The sequence below is a fragment of the Doryrhamphus excisus genome, linkage group LG4 (genome assembly GCF_037039965.1).
Source record: "Doryrhamphus excisus strain RoL-2023G ecotype Guam linkage group LG4, RoL_Dexc_Guam_v1.1, whole genome shotgun sequence".
NCBI lineage: Eukaryota > Metazoa > Chordata > Actinopteri > Syngnathiformes > Syngnathidae > Doryrhamphus > Doryrhamphus excisus.
Window position 1 is genome coordinate 9,963,841 of NC_136360.1, and position 20,337 is coordinate 9,984,177.

The 20,337-nt window shown below is 41.7% G+C and overlaps 3 protein-coding genes across 3 annotated transcripts; 1 reads left to right on the forward strand and 2 right to left on the reverse strand.

Annotated features, from left to right (window-relative positions):
- Positions 1-50: 50 nt before the first annotated feature.
- On the forward strand, positions 51-3,244 carry plekhb2 (pleckstrin homology domain containing, family B (evectins) member 2). Its single transcript, XM_058074458.2, has 8 exons — positions 51-409; positions 693-740; positions 835-987; positions 1,062-1,164; positions 1,251-1,290; positions 1,420-1,506; positions 1,595-1,709; positions 2,195-3,244. The coding sequence occupies exons 2-8, from the start codon at positions 704-706 to the stop codon at positions 2,329-2,331; spliced, it is 672 nt and encodes a 223-aa protein (XP_057930441.2). The 5' UTR covers positions 51-409; positions 693-703; the 3' UTR covers positions 2,332-3,244.
- On the reverse strand, positions 3,242-8,584 carry LOC131130194 (vacuolar protein sorting-associated protein 4B-like). The gene is made up of 11 exons (XM_058074454.2): positions 8,414-8,584; positions 7,888-7,999; positions 7,651-7,795; positions 6,377-6,435; positions 6,172-6,291; positions 5,941-6,097; positions 5,725-5,873; positions 5,378-5,459; positions 5,083-5,302; positions 3,990-4,130; positions 3,242-3,920 (listed from the first exon to the last, which is right to left on the reverse strand). Exons 1-11 carry the CDS (start codon positions 8,432-8,434, stop codon positions 3,819-3,821), a joined length of 1,308 nt encoding a protein of 435 aa, XP_057930437.2. The 5' UTR covers positions 8,435-8,584; the 3' UTR covers positions 3,242-3,818.
- A 292-nt stretch (positions 8,585-8,876) lies between these two features.
- ankrd29 (ankyrin repeat domain 29) lies at positions 8,877-12,546 on the reverse strand. Its single transcript, XM_058073384.2, has 10 exons — positions 12,379-12,546; positions 12,062-12,172; positions 11,182-11,280; positions 10,937-11,035; positions 10,752-10,850; positions 9,894-9,992; positions 9,725-9,823; positions 9,530-9,625; positions 9,348-9,446; positions 8,877-9,278 (listed from the first exon to the last, which is right to left on the reverse strand). The coding sequence occupies exons 1-10, from the start codon at positions 12,388-12,390 to the stop codon at positions 9,156-9,158; spliced, it is 936 nt and encodes a 311-aa protein (XP_057929367.2). The 5' UTR covers positions 12,391-12,546; the 3' UTR covers positions 8,877-9,155.
- Positions 12,547-20,337: the final 7,791 nt, after the last annotated feature.

The following is a 20,337-nucleotide window of genomic DNA, read 5'->3' on the forward strand; positions in this document are numbered from 1 at the left end:
CTGATATCTTACGTCATCAAAAACAAATACCCCCACACCGGAGAAACTGAAGCCAAAGATCGTCTATAATCGTTAAGCTGTTTTACGCGTTAGCCACTAAATCTGTCGTTTAGTCGCCAATTGTAAATATTTTATGCTAATAATGTTATATTTCTAATTAGTTTAGGTGCGGGGTCACCCTATAAAGTCCCACACCAATGTTTATTTTATAACACGGTTGTCAAATAACTTACTAATAAGACTTTTGCAACGAGGAGGACATCTTCCATCTAAAAAGCGTTTCACTTCCGCTTTTACTGGTTTCAAGCCTCCATATTGCTATTCCAACGACAACAAAAGAGCAGGCCGTGTTAAACCCCACCATTCTCCATAAGTAACGACACTTTTGGGAAATTACGAACTTAGCCAGGTGAGCTAAAAGCCTATACGTAGACGGTGTTGAACAAACATGAGCCAATGTAAACTATGAAAAATGGTTGCTTGGAGTGGTTTCATGTTAGCTCAACTTAACCATTAGCTATTATGATTATTTTAACCATGGCTGACTGCATGTTTTGTGGGTTAATGTTGAGGTAGAAAAACTAGCTGCTGCGAATATTGTGCCAAAGCGCCACTGGTCACAAGGTTTGTTTGGACACACCCAGTCATCATCATCACTTAAGTAACAGAGGTGGACTGTGTTGGCTGTTTAGGTACCACCAAGATGGCTATGGTGAAGAGTGGCTGGCTCCATAGGCAAAGTAAGTCCTAAAGGTCAAGGTTCATCTTCATTATAAAGATTCTTCTGCATGGAATTAATGCTTCTGCTTTACCTATTGATGTCCTTCACGTCAGGCACCATACTGCGCCGCTGGAAGAAGAACTGGTTTGACTTATGGGCTGATGGCCGTCTCGTCTTCTACAACGACCAGCAGCGGAGGGACATGGAGGATGACATCCACATGAGGGTGGACTGTATTAACATCCGCAGTTCAAATGCATGTCAAGGTGCTGGATGGACCAGATTATGTCATCTTGACTCATAAGACTTTGGTTATGACCTCTTTATTTTGTTGCTGCAGAGCTGAACCCTCCAGAGGGGAAGACACGTGATGCTTTGCTTCAGATAGTCTGCAGAGATGGCCGGGTCATCAGCCTTTGTGCTGACAGCGCAGATGATGCCCTGTAAGACTCGGTTTCAAAGCATTTTAAACGTGTACAGTACTGTCTGGGCCTGGGCCTACAGTAACATTGCTTTCATGCTGCTGCAGGGCATGGACCATGGCACTGCAGGATGCGAGAGTTAATGCGGTGAGACTGCTGTACTTTTACATGACATCATATTCATTGTTCAGCTGAGGAAACATCTTTGCATGTACTCCAAAAGCCATAATGTCCAACCTTAAGTTTCAATAGCGTATTTATATTTTGCACTTTTAGATGGTTGCAACACCTCAGGTGGGCTTTACTCCAGAAGTGATGGCCTCCTCTCCTCCCCCTTACTCTGAATACGCTTCCCCACCACCGGTAAAGAGACATTAAGAATGTAACAATTATGCATATAGGAAGAACCCTCATGCTCTGGTCTTTATTGTTTGGCTTCTCTTTCCACCAGTTCTATGCTCCGGGTCAGTATGGGGAGTACGTCGCATCGAGCCCGCAAGCAACGCAGATCATGTACGCGGCTGACGGTCAGCCCTACGCCGTCGCCTACCCTTATCAGTACCAAGGTAAGAGACTGCATTGTTCTCAACATGCATGAACACTTACAAAACACAGTGCAACAACTCTGGAAGATGCTGTCCCTCTTCGGACCAAACAATATAAGAACGCTAGCATGGCTTGCAAGTGTTACTACCACTGGTTTAAAAGAACAGATTGAACAAATAAATATAATACACTATTCTTAGTTAAAATTGCTGATCCCCATTCATTGCTTTCATACATACAGCGTAAGAAAAGCCCCCTTCCTGATTTTTTTTGCATCATAAAACAAGTTGAAATATTAGTCAATGACAACTCAACTGAACACAAAATGTAGACTTATTGTTACCATATTGTACTGAGTAGCCTGGACAGAGAGTGGAGTTCTACTTCTGCGGTTGCCATCACTGGTACCCTTCGGTGGTGGCATCATGAAACACCAGCATCATTTTCAGGAAAAAAAACAACTTGTTTGAATATGATCTGATTTTTGATTTTGTCTTCCTTCCAGGTGGCTACCCTTCTGCCGGAGTCAACCATGTGGTGATTCAGGAGCGCCAGCGCGATAACGGCGGCGACATGGCCATGGGCATGCTGGCGGGTGCGGCCACTGGTCTGGCGCTGGGGTCGCTCTTCTCTGTCTTCTAAGTGTGTGTGTGTTCTTGTACATCTATCTACTACAGCAACAGCACACCCACCCTACACACCTTTTATTCAGAAAACCAAGTCCTCTCTGTGAAGCATGGCAGGATGGTGACACACTTTCCATGTATCCTAAAATATTCAACTTGAGCACTTTCTCCAAAGCCTTGTGTGGCAAATAATATATTTACTTTAAGAATAACATGTGAATGACATTTTGTGCACATGCCTTCATCTTAAAGCCATATCATTTTTTATTTGACAGTATTTTGTTAATGTGTCTCACAACTATACTCCCCAATTGTGCTTTCATCCAAAGACGGAAAAAAAAAATCCAAAATAAGATGTCTAGTAGCATACATAGTGGTGTCTACATTCATGCATGTCTCGTTTTGTTTTTGCGTGTCATAAGGTCTTCAGTTTCACAGGCTATTAGATGCAAAGACATCAGGTCAGGACGTCAATGCAGCAATAATTTCCATTTTTTAGTGTAGCATTTTACTTGATGAGAAAGTCTCTGAATGTGAAAAAAGGGATGTCACGCTTGTTAAGCGAGGCATGCAAATATGTGTTTGGTTTTACATTGGCAGCTGCTAAATGGTAGCTTTTGTTTCATTTCATGCTGGTTCCTGTGGAGATCCAGTTAGATTTCTTTTCCTGCTGATATTCATATCCTCTGACTTAATTTATACCATTTCAAATTGTTGTAACTCCTCAGAAGGAAACATTGTTACCTGCTTTCTTAACAAATATTGCTTATTAATAGCACTAATAATAGAAATGTGTTAAACTAAAGGATGTTATTTCCAAAAAGTATGATGTTGTCAAGCTAAACGTACTAGTTAATTAATATTGATATAAAATGTAATGCTTTTAGCCGAGAGATGTATTTTAACAATTAAATGTATTCACAATATGATGAATGATTCTGCACGTGTGTTATTTTATTTTTGAGACTGCTGTTCACAGAACACATCACATAGGACACAACAAAAATCCAAGTGTTAAATTACATATATTAGACAAGTTTTGGATGCAAGAATATTTGACTATGCTGGCTGGGCCCAGTTTGTTTTAAATCTAGCACTCTAAAAACAGAAAATACAGTATGCTGTGTAAGATTCAGTGTTATGGCACATTTCCGGCATCTCTTTGTCGATTGGTATCACATGAGAAAGAACCTAGCTCAAGAAAAATATGAAGGAAAAAAAATGTAAAGCTAAAGAGAAATGTCAATAAATACAAATATTCATTAAATATCATATCGCCCTTTTTTAAGTATCTCACAACTCCAAATGTGATTTCTTAAGCTAAGAATCCACTTATTACAGTAAGTGTCCTTGGTAAGGCGCTGTAAACATACGTATAACTATCTGATCAATAATTGCAGTCTTTTATAGCAGTGGATAAAGTCCTACCCTTCCCATCTTAATGTAACTTGCACTGTGTGTGTGTTTGACCTCTGGTTTGTTGCATTTGCTAGTAGCCATCAATCAGCCTTCTTGACCAAAATCATCTGTGAACTTCTTCAGCTTGTCCAGGTCCTGATCATTGACAGTGGGTTTGGTGTTGGACAGCGACATCAGCATGTCACTCTGCAAGAGGGGGAACCACTGTGAATGTGAGAGGACAACAGGGTCACGCCATCATACTGAATGCTTTACCATGGAAACAACAGGTTCTAGAAGTTTGTCCCCGGGGACGTCCATCCACGTCATGGCTATGGCACCAGGGTCGCCCGGTGAGCATGGAGTGAGGAGGTCGTCCATGATGACGTCAGGATTGTTCCACGATGAACCTTGAACCTGGACATGTGAATGGACAGCAGAATTGAGGAATTAATCTTAAATTATCAAGTTCATTTTCATTTATTGTGTAATTAATTAATTTATTATTAAAGGCTGTTTTTGTTAAATGTTGTCACGTTTTAATCGTCATACAAGATGTGGTGACACTACTATGTCAAACTTTGTGTTATTACAGCAACTCTGGCGGGGCTTGGGGACTGAGCTCACCGCTGGGTCAGTGCCTGGAGAGCGGCATGACATACGGATGTGTTCAATGGTGAAAGTGTGTGTCTGTTGGTCACTTGCCGAGAGGAGAGGGCACTGATGTCATATAGCATTTAATGTTTAGTTGATAGTTGTGATTGTAGCTACTACTGTATGTATATGTGATTTAAGTAAATTCACCTCTTCCACGTCTTCCACACAGCCACTCCGGTCAGAGTGACTGGTTTATTTGACATTGATATAATGTCTGCTGTATTGTTTGGTATCTATTATCACAGACACAGACAAACAATGAACAGCTGTCCAGGTGGCTCAAATCCGCTACCCTGCAAGGTGCCTGGCGTAAAAAAACATGGTTGACCCGGTAAGTCTCAAAGATCGACTCGTCAATCGCAGTTGATGGGTGGGAAACCCCTGAAAATGCTGAAAAATGGTGATGAATGTCTGAATGAATGAATGCCGAACCACGAATAGATGGGGGTCTACTCTATATGGATGCACACAACACTATTGAGCATACTTCCAACGCCCTATTCTCTACCAGTGTATTTTATACAGAGCAGGCACATGGAAAAAATCCTCTAATATAGACCATGTGAATGCGACCTATGTGTGCGTGACGGTTGATGAGTCCAGGATATACCCAGCTATGCTAAGCTGCAGCTTCCCTGTGTCCCTGAACAAATAAGCACAATAGAAATCAGATGACAACTGTTGGGGGGCATTGAGAAGGATTTGTCTTCACCTTTTTGAAGTGCATGGCGGACTGAACCTTCCTGACAGGCTGCATGAGGGCGTCCCTGACGATGATGCTGATGTCAGCCCCCGAGTACCCATCCGTCTTTTTGCCCAGCGTGGTGTAGTCAGCCTCGGTCAGCTTGTTGGGCGTGGAGCCCAGGTGAAGCTTGAACATGAATGAGCGGGCCGGTTGCTCTGGCAGAGGAATGTATATGCGCTTTTCAAACCTATCAACACACACATGACAAACAGAATAGCCATTAAGGTTGCCATTAACAGTGCCAAAAAGTTGTATGGCCGACCTTCTCCTGATGGCAGAGTCCAAAGTCCATGGGATATTTGTTGCCCCCAGGACCAGAATCCCCTCATTGTCATTCCCAACACCTGCAAGGAGAGCATTTAGTTTCACTAATAAATAACACATTTTATCCATGAGGAGAATTAAGATAAATAAAAAAACTAAATTTCTTTGATCAACTCTTGGGGACAACAAATGATCAATTAAAATGTTATTTTTGAATACATAAACAGCTGTATCAAAAAGGAGACTGAGGGCACCAAGCAATTAGACTCTCGGGTAAGGTCGTTGATCAACTTGGGGGCAACCATGGTGAGCTGTAATAAAAAGTGTCCATCTCCTTGTACTCACCCTGCATCTGGACGAGGAACTCCGTCTTGATCCTGCGTGCCGCTTCACTCTCGTTCTCGCTCCTGGATCCACACAACGAGTCGATCTCATCAATGAAAATGATGGAAGGTTTGTGTTCTCTGGCCAGAGAGAAGAGGTTCTTCACCAACCTGCAGGGATAGAGAGAAACAACCGTCTAGCTACATTCATTGTCTCATAAAAGAAGTAAGGTCTCACTTTTCACTTTCTCCCAGCCACTTGGACACCAGGTCTGAGGAGGAAATTGAGAAGAAGGTGGAATTGCCGGCTTCTGTGGCCACCGCCTTGGCCAGGTAGGACTTTCCTGTTCCTGGAGGGCCAAAGAGCAGAATCCCACGCCAAGGAGTTCTCTTTCCTGCACAAACACACTCCATTAGTAAATATGTTTCATCTTAAACAGAAACCTTCTAGGTTGGATTAAGATTGTACCGGTGAAGAGGTGAGGGAACTTGATGGGCAAGATGACTGCCTCCTTCAGCGCCTCTTTTGCTCCTTCAAGCCCGGCGACATCGCTCCACTTAATGTTTGGCTTCTCCATCACTATGGCTCCTGTAAGATACAATGACTCCACTCAACTGAAAACTTGGACCCTGAAGTGTGCCTTCGTGCCGTGTGTTCATCTCCTGCCAATCACCTGACAGCTGATTCTGGAACTTCTTCTTCTCTGAATCGTCACCCTCATCACTTTCATTGCTAAAAGGACATACCAAGCAGAACTGTATCAGCGGTTCCACTGACAGCAAATAGATAGTATACGATATAACTCTCTCCATCCACATTATTATTCTAATGGTTCACTTTAGTTCACTTTGTGCATTGGTTTAGCACTTATTGGGTCAAAAAAAAAGAATTGTCTTTCTGCAGCTTTCAGACTCTATAACAAAAACTGCTCCAAAAACCCTGTCCAACAACTTAGCAATTAACCATGCAATAAACCGTGCAATAAATCTGTGGCTTGGTCAACATTTATACAGCTGCATATAGTGTATAACTTCTTGATTTGTATTTCCTTGATGTTGCACTTTATCTGCTCTTGTGTGCGTTGTACTTTCTGGAATTTCTCCTAGTGGGACTATTAAAAACACATCTTATCTTATTATCTTAATTTAGCATACATTTGTGGGACGATGAACACAACAAATAATTCTATGTTATTCAACTATTATACTTCAATATTATACTTCATACAGAGGACATCATCCAGTTTGCATAACTGGCCGTGATTTTCCAAAAAATGAGATTCAGTGTTCGAGTGTTGGCAACCTAATTTAACAACAGAACATGCAGCTATTGACTGACAGGGTGTTGACATGTGTGTGCCTTGTAACACGTAGGAGTGATTAAAAAATATATATATATTTTTTTATGTTTCCATGTTAGTTTTGTGCTGATTTTAAAGATTATACTCATTATACTGATGTACACAGGAGTGACTAAGTCAGTTGTGATTTGTGCGTATGAGGTGTTACAATGTACAATGCCGTCTACTGTATGGAACAAGTTACACAGACAGACTATAATACGTATGTGAGCAGGGGCAAACGAGTAGCACCAAATCAAAAAATATACCTAAATCTATTTTTTTCTAAAAGGTGACACCAAATCTATCTGTGGCGGCCCAAATGAATTTTCAGCAGGCTACCACAAACAAATGAAAGTATGATAACTTAGATAAGTTAATAACTTGGATCATGTTTTTATATTTGTAGTATATTTAAATGATCAGACCTATTAGCACACAATGACAGTAAAAAAGACTGAATAAATGTAAACAGAAACTTGAACAACAACTCAAGTGTACTCTTTATGTGTTCCACATTCCATAAAAGCTCCATGCCAATGCTTTGAGAAAGCGGCAGGTGTAACAAAAACATGGACAGTGACTCATCACACAGCTCACCAACTCACCCTTTGCCATCCGACTCCTTGACCGGTTTGGTAGGAGGAAGGTTCTCCTTCTTCTTCAGGTACTCCTTCAGCTGTTCTGCCCGGCCCAGGTAGTCTGCACACTTGGAGCGGATCATCTCGTTGGAGCGCTCGCTTTTGGTCTCATCTGCAGTAGCAGAAGGAAAGGAGACATGAATATGTTGGCGTATGTGGAGGTTTAATAAACGAAAACAAACTGATTGGCCATGTGTTCCTCACACTTGATGACATGAAGGAAGTACTGCACCGAACTCTGATATAATGTGAGGGCTTCTTCATAGTTTTTGGCACAGTCCTCCTCTGCAGCTCTTCTGGCGAGATCGATTGCTTTCTGATAAGAGCAAACATGAAAAGAGGGTTGTTCAGGCACAACTAGAAGTGAAAAGTACCTGTAATAACCACCAATACCAATAATAAAGATAGAGAATAATATGGAAATAATTTCACATTACTCACCTCAAAACACGTGTCATAGGTTAGCATTAGACATAAAAGGACGGACAACTTGATATGATTGAATTTGCTACTTATTTTGTTATTTTTAAGTCAATAAAGTAATTTTTGACCAACCTGACAACCCACGTCCTTTGATTTTACAAGAATTCAGTCTATCCAGTTTATTTCTTAAATGGTGCTAATCTTCTTGCTTTCATTTTTAGCTATTTAAGCGAACACAGACCAGTCAGTCATTACTTCATTTGGTACACAGTAAGAATTCCTTTTTGAAATAAAGTATGGTACTCACATTCAAATTAGCACTGGCCATTGCGGTTGTGTCAATAAGAGTGCTGTGTCGCTTCAAGCAATTTCCAAAATATCGACTTCTGCCGCTTTCCAGCTAATTTTGACTCATTTTACAACAACTTCAGTCGTTAGTCCTGTTTGCCTCCCCGTCAACCCAGCAAAAAACTAAAATAAGTTACCTTCCACTTCCGCATTGGTCACGTCAGGGTGTCGCCCGGATGACGCCATAATGATTGGCACAGACAGGTAGTGTGTAATTCCTAATCTAATGACCTATTATGTCTATTATTTAAAAAATAATATATACGTATATATATATATATTATATTAACATCTTCCTGTTTATATATTCCTCAACACGCAAAAACTAGTCGATGAGAAAAAAATTATCTTGCCCCTTGTGAATATCAGTCACGACTGTATAAAGCTTATCAAAGAACACACAAGTAACGGAATCACCCTGTTTGCGTCTGGATTTTATTATTTACATCCAAAAACATGCAGACTATTACTTATTAAACATAAACTGTAATGGATGTATCAAAAAGCCAAATCAAGAGTGATAAAAATACTGAACTATTATGACAAACATGATAGTGATGGTACACATTTTGCCTGGATTGTTATTTGTGCTGTACTACATAGAATTCAGTTATGGCAGTTCCACTGCAGGCCCAGTTTAAGCAAGCACAAGATAATGTATGTATGCTTTATTGTCGTTTTGACACAGTTTTGCTCTCCTTTCAGTGCAGGCAGATGCGCAAGCAGGAGCCATGATTGGCATCCACGGCCACGTTTAAGGCTTTCGGGCGCAAAGCTCTCAGTATACGTTGGCTTTTGGTCACATCAGCCGGGAATTCATTATTCTGTAAAAAAAATACAGGAGCAAAAATGGGGTTGTTGTTATTTGCCTGAAAGGTCTGCATGTTCGCTACCTTGTTGGCAAGCATGGGGTCTGCATTGGCGCGGAGCAGAAGTTGAACACTTTGGAAATTCCCTCCCAGGACAGCAGCATGGAGGGCCGTGGAGCCATTCTGGGGACAAAGAAAGATAACAAAAGTACCATAAATGCTTCAATTAACACCGCTTTAATTAACCATCATTTTGTTGGGACTACCTTGAGGAGGCCAAGTGAAGGAGAAAACTTGAGTAGCTCCTCGATGACATCATTGTGTCCCTTCATAGCCGCTTTAAATAACGCTGTGGAGCCATCCTGGTGACACAGACAATTTCAAATCAGAAAAGCATCAGCAGCATACATCCTATTTAGTATTCTATAAGCATTGCAGTAATCTTCCAATGAGGCACATACTTCTCTGTAGGCGTCCCTATCTGCACCACGTAAAAGGAGCACTCTCACCGCGTCACTGTGTCCCATCTGGGCTGCCATCCACAGGGGGGCAGTGCCATCCTGCAGGATGGAAAGAGAAGTATTATGAAGCCATACAATTCATCAACAGAACAATAAGGTTTGCCAGTACCTCTCTTGGATGATTCACCTTGGCACCAGATGCCAGCAGGTGGCGGATGACGGTCACATGACCCCCCTGCGCCGCCAGGAACAGCGGAGTGGCCCCGTCCTAAGGTACAAAAACATCTTACAATAGGTATTATAATAACATGCACAATAGTGATTGCATTGCCAAATGAAGTGTGTTCATCAGCGTGTATCAGTCAACTTCCACCAGCCTATAGAAGGCGTAAGTGGAATGCTAATTAATTTACTATCATGTCACATTGGAGCCAAAGGTGGGCACTTGTGATCGCTGCTCACAGTTATGAAAGTAGGTCTAAGCTAACAAGCTCACTGGTTATTGTGAGAAAGTGGTTAGCGCACAGGCCACAGAGCTAGTTCGATTCCATCCTCGGCCATCTCTGTGTGGAGTTTGCATGTTCTCCCCGTGCATGCGTGGGTTTTCTCCGGGAACTCCGGTTTCCTCCCACATTCCAAAAACATGCTAGGTTAATTGGTGACTCCAAATTGTCCATAGGTATGAATGTGAGTGTGAATGGTTGTTTGTCTATATGTGCCCTGTGATTGGCTGGAGATGAGTACAGGGTGTACCCCGCCTCTCGCCCAAAACAGCTGGGATAGGCTCCAGCACACCTGTGACCCTAGTGAGGATAAGCGGTAGAAATAAATTATGAATGAATGAACTTCCTATGGGTAAATTGTTCATTATGTGGGTTCCACTGTACATGTATACAGCATGTCTAAATAACTACTTTACATGTGAGTGTGTCTTTGGTGTGGCTCAGCAAGACCAGCAGGAACCAGACAGACTGGATTCCAGAGGCTGAGACACTCGCATTAGATCAAACAGCCAAACCATGCTAACATTCAGCTCATCGTGAACGTTGGCGCCATTCTTCAACAGCGTCTCCACCACTTTGGCATGGCCGTGCTGCGACGCAGCAGTGAGAGCAGTGCCTCCTTCCTGCCAAAAGACCAGAGGTGAAACCGTGATGCGATGCTGTATCGCTTTATGTCCAACATATACATCATGTAATCAGCCCAGCTCACCTTTGTCTGGAATTCAGTGGAAGCTCCAAATTCAAAGAGGAGCTTGACAACGTCATTGTGACCTTGCTGGGAGGCGAAGAACAGAGCGGTCGAACCTGTCTGGAGAGAACCATAAAGAAAGTTTTATTCATACTGTGACACACACCAACATTAGGTACACTGATAATGTGCAATACAAGAGTTGTATCAATAATTCTGACTTGTGTTTGTATGTAATGTCAAGGTATATTTTTCCATCATCATACCTCTCTCTGGTAGTTGATATCAGCTCCTTGCATGATGAGTTCTTTGACACACTCTCTGTGGCCGCTGTAGGACGCCACCATCACGGCTGTGGTTCCACACTGAAAGCAAATAGTGATAGTAGAACAGTCATAAAATCAAATCAAATGAAGTCATTATAATAAAAAAACATGAGTCTGGCCAGCGCACAGAGGTCGAGTGGTTAGCGCGCAGACCTCACAGCTAGGAGATCAGGGTTCAATTCCACCCTCGGCCATCTCTGTGTGGAGTTTGCATGTTCTCCCCGTGCATGCGTGGGTTTTCTCCGGGTACTCCGGTTTCCTCCCACATTCCAAAAACATGCTAGGTTAATTGTCGACTCCAAATTGTCCATAGGTATGAATGTGAGTGTGAATGGTTGTTTGTCTATATGTGCCCTGTGATTGGCTGGAGATGAGTCCAGGGTGTACCCCGCCTCTCGCCCGAAGACAGCTGGGATAGGCTCCAGCACCCCCTGCAACCCTCGTGAGGAAAAAGCGATATAAAATGAATGAATGAATGGATGAATGAGTCTGGCCAGCTTCATTTATTTGAATTGCTGCATACAGCTTTTAATAATAAACTAAAACTAAAAACACAATAAAAACAGTATATAACTGAAAGTAACAGTAGTAACGAAGATATGAACCATGATAGTAAACAGAATGACAGTGACACACAATATTGTGACATCATTATCACTGTGACAATAGCATGCCAATAGCATAATGACATGATGGATAAGTCGGTAAGTTGTGCAGAGAACTGCACAACAGTATACTGTGACTGTGTATAAGTATGTGTGTACAGGTATCTCTGTCGGCGTTTATGCACTTTTTTGTTAAATGGTTATAGAGCTTATACTTTATCTTTGCAGTCTACGTCCACACGTCCACTGTTGAGCAGCAGCTGGAGTAGAGCCAGGTTCCCCTTGTGGGCGGCCCAGAACACAGCATTGGACAGCGGTGTGTCCTTCTAGAGGGCACACACACACACAAACACACACATACATAAACACAAATGCAACCATCCAATATTTCTGATATGTAATGGGTATAAAGAAATAAATGCATACGCAAACACTGTCGGGTCAGCAAACAGCCAATCAAATTACACATGCGAGACGCACAGACATGTTACAAGAGAGAGTAGTTGTGCAGCACATACAACAGAAATTTGACCTTAAAAGACATCCTGCTGTCTTCATTCGCGTCTCATGTTTCGTCCTTGTCGTTCATCCTGAGCGGCTTTGCTGTCCCTTGTTTGGGGTGTAGGTGAACGTCCCAACCTGCACGACAGACATGCAGTCAGCAAGCAAGCTACTCTTCCTTTACTGCATTGCTGCATGGAGCTTCACCTTTTGGCCGCTGGGGTGCGCTGCTGACACACGCAAAAGTTGGTAAACCCGCCCGGAAGTAGTTCTCTCACATCAAATACACACCGTTTTTGTTTAATTACCTTTTCTACATCACGTATAGTAATATATGCAGTAAAATAGTAAATTATATGACATATAGCCCCACATACAAAAATCAGTGTGTTCCGAAAGTATGATTTTTTTTCCCACATTTGGTTTTGTTACTATCTTATTGGAAAATGTATTACAATAATCCCTCGTTCATTCATTCATTAATTTTCTACCGCTTATCCTCACGAGGGTCGCGGGGGGTGCTGGAGCCTATCCCAGCTGTCTTTGGGCGAGAGGCGGGGTCATGAGGCGGGCCCATGTACTTGCTGTGAATATTTATGTAGATGTGCATGTTCTTAGTTTTTATATTTTAAATGTGCACATATTAAAATATTTGTCATGCCGTCATTGTGGAGTGTTTGGTGTAGAATTTTGAGGGAAAAATGAATTTATTAAATTTTGGATAAGAGTGTAACATAACAAAATGTGAAAAAGGTGAAGCCCTGTTTTTAACCACATGGCACTTTACCACTTACCCTCAATAGGGTCGCAGGTATGCTGGAGACTACATTTACAAGGAGTATTTAACTGAACCTTCTTCAGCCCATGTTCCACCTCTCTACAAAGTTTTGTGGAAATTAGTGGAAATTATTTTTTTTATTAAATTAGAAATTAGTTCTATGTAATCTAACTATTGAACTATCAAACTATTAATGAATATTAATCATGAATATATGACAAGCCTTATTGCAACCCCAACAATGTGAGCCACGCCGTGCTGCTGGTTGGCGTTCGTGCTGAAGGAGGGCGAGACTACTGGATCATTAAAAACAGGTCGGTACCCTTCTCCTCCAAACAATACCTAAAATACCCCTCAACTTGGTGTTCCTTTCATTTCTGTTGAATTTCCAGTTGGGGTAGCAGCTGGGGTGAAGGCGGCGACATGAGGATGATCAGAGATGAGCAGCATAGCCAGCTACGCTTTGTATCCTGTGCTGTGATTTGATGTTCTACGGTACATCCATGTCTAAAAGCTGACAAATGCAATTGGATTTATGGCGGTTGTACTGCAAAAAAATGTTTTCTGTTCCCATTTTTCAACTCGTCTTGATTTGCAGGAGAAATATTAAAATGGTTGCATTGTCTTCCAAGTGTACTTTTCTCCTTCTTCTCTGTGTTCTGTGTTCAACCACACCTCACTGAACTTTGAACCCTTAATGCACACCTGTCTGCACTTTCCCTCACTTTCCCTTCCGCTACGTCCTGCCTGTCTCCTGCAAAAAGCTCCAAGGTTCACCTAAGTTGACCTAAGAAGAAGGCTCGGCATTGCTAATGCGCCTAAATGGACGAATGAATCATGTCGAGGAAATTGATATTCTTGTTTTGTGCCGTACTTTGGCTGCGGGTGCTCTCTTTTGCATCTGTTAGAACCTTTGCTGTGCACCAGAGGCCATGCAGCACTAGACGCTTCTGTGATCCATCTCTCAGCAACCACACAGGAGGTGTCGTCGGACAGGTAATATTGACTTCATTTTTATCAGGTACGCGATCTTATTCAATATAAGAGCTGTATCAAAAAATATGGCAGATAAGGATGGCCTCTGACAAAACTCATACATCTCAAGTACTTTTTAAAACTTATAATGAATTATGAAATAATGACTTGGAGTGCATGAATGGAGTGGCAGGGAGCATATGTTCATTTATTAATTAGCATATTGAACAACTGCAGCAACAGAACCAATGTTGGAATAGCAGTACTGCTCAACTTGTATTAACACAGCTGATACGTTTATTGTAAACAACACAGCAAGTATAACATGAAGAATTTTCACATCAACAGCTGAATAGCGCAACCAGCAGAAGTAGATCAATCTGCTGGAAGGTGACCACTCATGTTACTTCAAATGCAACTACTCCCATATTGTAGCGATGTAATAAAGCACTCACTGATTGGCTGTAAGAAATCCCATGGTTCTACTCCCATACAGGCTGTGTGAGCACACTTCCACAGTCGTTATTGTGTTTCTTTTTCTTTTATTTTACTGTCCATGTACTCTCATTGTTTTTGTGATGGTTTGGTTTCTTCCTTTTGCCAGGGACTACAGATGTAAAGTAGCCTTTTGCAATTTCTGGCATATTTACATGTACGTAAGTGTTCATGAATATGCAGAGTCCCGTTTTAAATACATAAACACACATACTTACACAGTATTTTGAGGGTGTAAGTGCATTCACTCACTTTATTCATTCATTAATTCATTTTCTACCGCTTATCCTCACGAGGGTCGCGGGCATGCTGGAGCCTATCCCAGCTGTCTTCTGGCGAGAGGCGGTGTACACCCTGGACTGGTCGCCAGCCAATCAGAGGGCACACAAACAACCATTCACACTCACATTCATACCTATGGACAATTTGGAGTCGCCAATTAACCAAGCATGTTTTTGGAATGTGGGAGGAAGCCGGAGTACCCGGAGAAAACCCACGCATGCACGGGGAGAACATGCAAACTCCACACAGAGATGGCCGAGGGTGGAACTGAACTCGGGTCTCCTAGCTGTGAGGCCGCCGTGCAGCCCAAATAGATTATTATTTATCAAATATGGTCAATCATTTTGTTGAGTTATGGACTTCATCAAACTCATAAGGTTGCCTCTCTTATTTAGCCACAAAAGACAGATTTATTCTTTTTGTTTGACTTTTTTATACACTACCCTCCCATTTTCACAGAGAAACTATATTTGCCATTCCTTTACAGCGCCTTCCTGTCTCTCGTGGCCGATTAGAATTTCCATTATGTTTCCCTTATTTTATAATGCATGTTGACACAAATGCTTTTTCTTGTGTTTTTTTGTGACTCTCTCATTGAGCCACAAGTTGCCGTATCGGAGCGTGTGACAAATAGAGCTGCTAGTAAGTGTGACACAAGGATTTAACAGCCCATCCAGGTGCAATGTATCACTCTGCGCTCTGATTACTGTGCCATGATGATTCATCATGGTTGGTTCAAGCGGTGTTGGAGAGTGTTTGCTCGTGTTTATTGACCCACAATCAGTGTTTGAGTATATATGTGTATGTGTGTCCTTGCAGAAGTGCGCTTCAGGCTTCTACAGAGATTGGACTGGACCGAAGCAAGGTCAATGTGTGCCTTGCAGATGCAGTGGACTCTCAAAGGAGTGTGACGAGGGTACAGGGAAATGTGTGGTTGGTACACGCACAAACGCTTAAAGCTTCATTCCAGTGTAACGCTTGATCCTGTTTCAGCTGAGTTTGTGACTTGTAGTTATCTGCCAAAACGCTAGGGGGAGTGTTGCTCTTGCTGACAAGCTATTTAGCTTCCTGTATAGTTGTAGTGGTCAACAATAGCGACTGAAGCAGTATCTGGGTCGTTTGTGGAGCTGTAACTATCATTTTACATGTTTGTATGTTCATTTTCCAGTTAGCTTACAATACAACACATAAACTACATAAGTCCAACTGTTTTTTTATGATCAAACGTCCATAGCTTCTAACCAAAAAGCTAGCTTGCAAACAACATAGCTCCCGGAAGTCAGCTACATCGGTTGACTCAACATAAAACACATTTTTTTTTCAATAGTTTTACATGTATGGAACAATTCTAAAAGCAAATAAATGATGAATAAAGGGGATAAATGAACATAACTATTTTTCCATTTGTTCTGAGTTATTTCATGAAACTAATTAAATTCAATAGAGTTTTTCTCCTTAATCAAAATGGCTGCATGGCAAAACAGGAAGGTGGTGTACTTGTGCTGTGTCTCGCTGCCACATTGTGTCTTCGGGAGCACTTACATCAAGAATCAGTTCTTCAAAGTAAACTTAGATGTTCATGTATCCCTTTCATTCATCATTTGTGTGTATTTATATGAATTGTAAAACTATAAATGGAAAACTATAATAAACAGGGATGTCCCGATCTGGGTTTTATGCTACCAATACCAATCCCGATCGTCTGTGAAATCGGCTGATACTAATACCGATCACATAGATGAAGTATAAATGTTTGAATGTACTACTGGCTATATTAGGGGTCACCAAGGTTTTTTTCTTGTGAGAGCTACTTTTACAAAATGAAAATGGCCAAGAGCTACTCATTTTTTATTTTCACAGCTTATTTTCATAACTTGGGCTCAGTATACGTTTCTGAAGCAGATGCTGCGATATGTTATCTGAACAATCTCCAGAATTGTCAATTCCACTCCGCGGGTGACCACTGTGAGCGATGCCAAATGGGTTACTATGGTGATGCTGCCAACAAGACCTGCCGTGCTTGCCCTTGTCCCTTTACCTGGAACAAGTTAGTCCTTGTCCAAGACCCACAATGCACGTACAAGGTAATAATACAAGCCTGCTCTAGATACAGTATGTTCTCATGCTGCTTCTCCATTATAGCTGGGCGTTGGCCTGCCAGGACATTGGCTCTGGAGTGGTTGAATGCTTGTGTAAGCCTGGATACGCAGGATCCAGATGTGAGAGGTTTGTTGCAAGTGGACTCACATTGTCTGCACATCTGCATATTTATATTAGAAAAAAACCCACACAGTCAATTCATTGTTGGTTATTTTCCTGTGTTGAAGATGTGCATTTGGTTACTACGGAAACCCGATGGTGCGTGGAGGCAGCTGTAAGCCATGTAACATCAACGACAGGCTGAATGTTTGTCATTCCCTGACCGGAGGTAAAATATTTAGTAGGGATAGAACGGTTGCCAACAGTGGATTTGAGACCTCTGCCAAGAACGGTGGCCCTTTACAGATACTACCCACCTAACTTTCTGATGTCATTTTTACTTATGCGGCACTTCCTATTGGTAGTGCTTTGGCTCCAGCACACCAGCGACCCTCGTGAGGATAAGCGGTATAAAAAATGTATGGTTGGACACAACCATACATTGTTTTAAATGTATGTTTTAAATAGCTTATTTTCTCTGATTCCATCCATCCATTTTCTATGACGCTTATCCTCAATAGGTTCACGAGTATACTGGAGCCTATCCCAGGTGACTTCGGGCGAGAGGCAGGGTACACCCTGGACTGGTCGCCAGCCAATCACAGGGCACATGTAGACAAACAACCATTCACACTCACATTCATACCTATGGACAATATGGAGTCGCCAATTAACCTAACATGTTTTTGGAATGTGGGACGAAACCGGAGTACCTGGAAAGAACCCACAAACGCTTTCCCGATCCCCTGACTGCGTGGCCTACATGCTAATCATTCCACTGTGCGGCCTTGAATATATCTGTTATATTGGGTAATCCCAGTGTAAAGGTGACTGTGGGGTGTCATGTCTTGCTAAACAAACATATTTAGAAGGTCAGAAGTCAGAAACAGGTTTTCTATGCTCTAACTACAAAAATATTCTGTTTTATAAATAAATAATCCTATTTCACGGAAAATCAAGGTTGGTTCTGGAACCAGTTAATGGTGATAAAGGAGGTATTATTGTATTGTGTGTTTAAAATAAACAATAGAATGGTGCTATAGAAATATTGTTGGTATTAATACATCAATGTTGCTCGTAGAGTGCATCTCATCTGGTGACAGCAACTCTGAGGAACATAGTGGGCTTTTCCATGTTACTTCTACTAATATAAAACCACAATCCATCATCAGAGTAAAGGCTTGATATTGGACCAAGAGGGTTGCAGTAACAGTAGTGCTGCACCTCTGTACTTGTTATCAAGTGACAGGATTGGAGGTCTGCCACCAAGCTTTGCTGCTCCACTTGAGGAGTAATAAGAGTGGCCTGCGTAGGCTGTTGCTGCAGCTTCAGAGCATCCATCGCATCTCTGGTTCTATATCTAAGATGAGAAGCCTTCAGGAGAACATCTCTGTCACAGAGGTATCTATCCACCTCACAAAACTACTGCTAATTTGGCCTAAAATTAGTTGGTATTGTTACTGTATTGTAGAGTCTGGTGAAGAGGTTCTTCACTGCTAAGAAACATCTGGACCTTAAGACTGAACAACAGGAAGAAGACGTCAACACGGTCCGAGAAGACTTAGACCAGCTCATGGACGTGGTATAAATCACCTGACACCTGCACTAAAATTTCTCCACAATGCCTTTTGGGTCTTGAATTCCTGGAAAGCCCCTTAAGAAAAAGTACAAAGTTAGCTGACGACATTAATGATAATGTTACATACTTCTTTCAATTTTGTCATGCACTCCTAATTATCATTAAATTAAGATCACTAACAAGCTCATACAGTTGAGGTAAATAAATGTCCTGGCTATAATTACACTGTTGTAGAATGAGAATGAGGCTCTATCCTACATTTGCAACTTATGAGTCTGTTGAAAATGTTGTCTCAATGTATTCATTATTTATTATCTGTACATTTTACTACATTGTTGGAAGATAAAGTAGCAGTAAAAATCACACAGTAAAACTGGTTTTCCTTTATGTAAGTAACACCATGTGTGTTGAACATTCTTGCAGATTAAAGATGATGTATTCAACAATATAGAAACAGTTTGTCTTCTTTGTAGGCCCTTCAAGTGTCCTCACATGCAAAGGAGGCCTTACAGAATGGGGAGAAGACAAAAATCAAGGTAGAGAATCTATTCAGTGATGCTAACGCTCTCCTGGCATTGATACAAGGTATGCCATTAAACACACTATGACACCGCCGCAACACATACTATATATGACACGTCACCCCAAATGATACGGTATGTCTGCTATTGTTTGGCAGATTTAATAAAGCGCCCAAGTGATGCTGTAGATGTCATCGCGCTCTACGGTAAAGACGAAATCACCATGATGACAGAGGAGGCTCGGCGTCTTGTCGCAGAGGAAATGAACGAGAGAGGATATGCTGCCCGTAGAGGCCGAGCCCGTCATGAGAGGAAGAAGGCACAGACATGTGATTAATATCTTTTTTTTCTTCATGCAGGATGCTCAATTTACACACAAGTAAGACTGTTGAGCTTTAGCATTGGGCTGCACTAAATATTAGTACAGGTAAAGAAGTAGAAAAATGTAACCAACACATGACCCCTTTCATTGACCACTTGCATCAGATATCCATTGACATTGTTGTGGGAAAAAAAATAATTCTAACTAAGAAAGAGACTGTCTGAAATACAGACAGAGCTAGAGCAGTTTATTATAGCTTTGCAAAGGGGTCAGACCATAGAGTGGATGCCTGGTCAGCAGTGGCTTTCTGATTCCAACCCTTACACGTCACTGAAGTTCACTCAATATTATACTTCATGAAATCACTTCTAGGTTCCGATATGTCTGGCTAGAACGCTTTGGAAAAAAAGAATTCTTCTGACTTTGATGTCAATGTATTTTTCCTGGACTCCCTAAAGTCCAGGAAAGTGTGTCCCTCTTTGGCAACATGGTCTTTATTAACATGTCCATTGGCCCTGTTGGCTTGGTGTAGTGGTTAACATTCTGGACTTGGCAGCAAATGCCCCGGTTTCGAATCTCCACTAGTGAGCATCATTGGTATTCATCGGAAAGGGCACCCGGAATATAAAGTGCTCAAGCCAAAAATCAGTATGCGGACGAGAAAAAAAAAGATCCGCTGTGGGGACTCCGTAATCGGGAAAAAGCTGAAACAAACAAACATTGGCCCTGTTGGCTGCTAGCTGCTAAACTAATGTGAGCTGGAGGTCATGAAAAGAATTATGGTAGTCCTATCTACTCTAATATAAATGCCAACATGACAACCAGGTATGAACTAACTG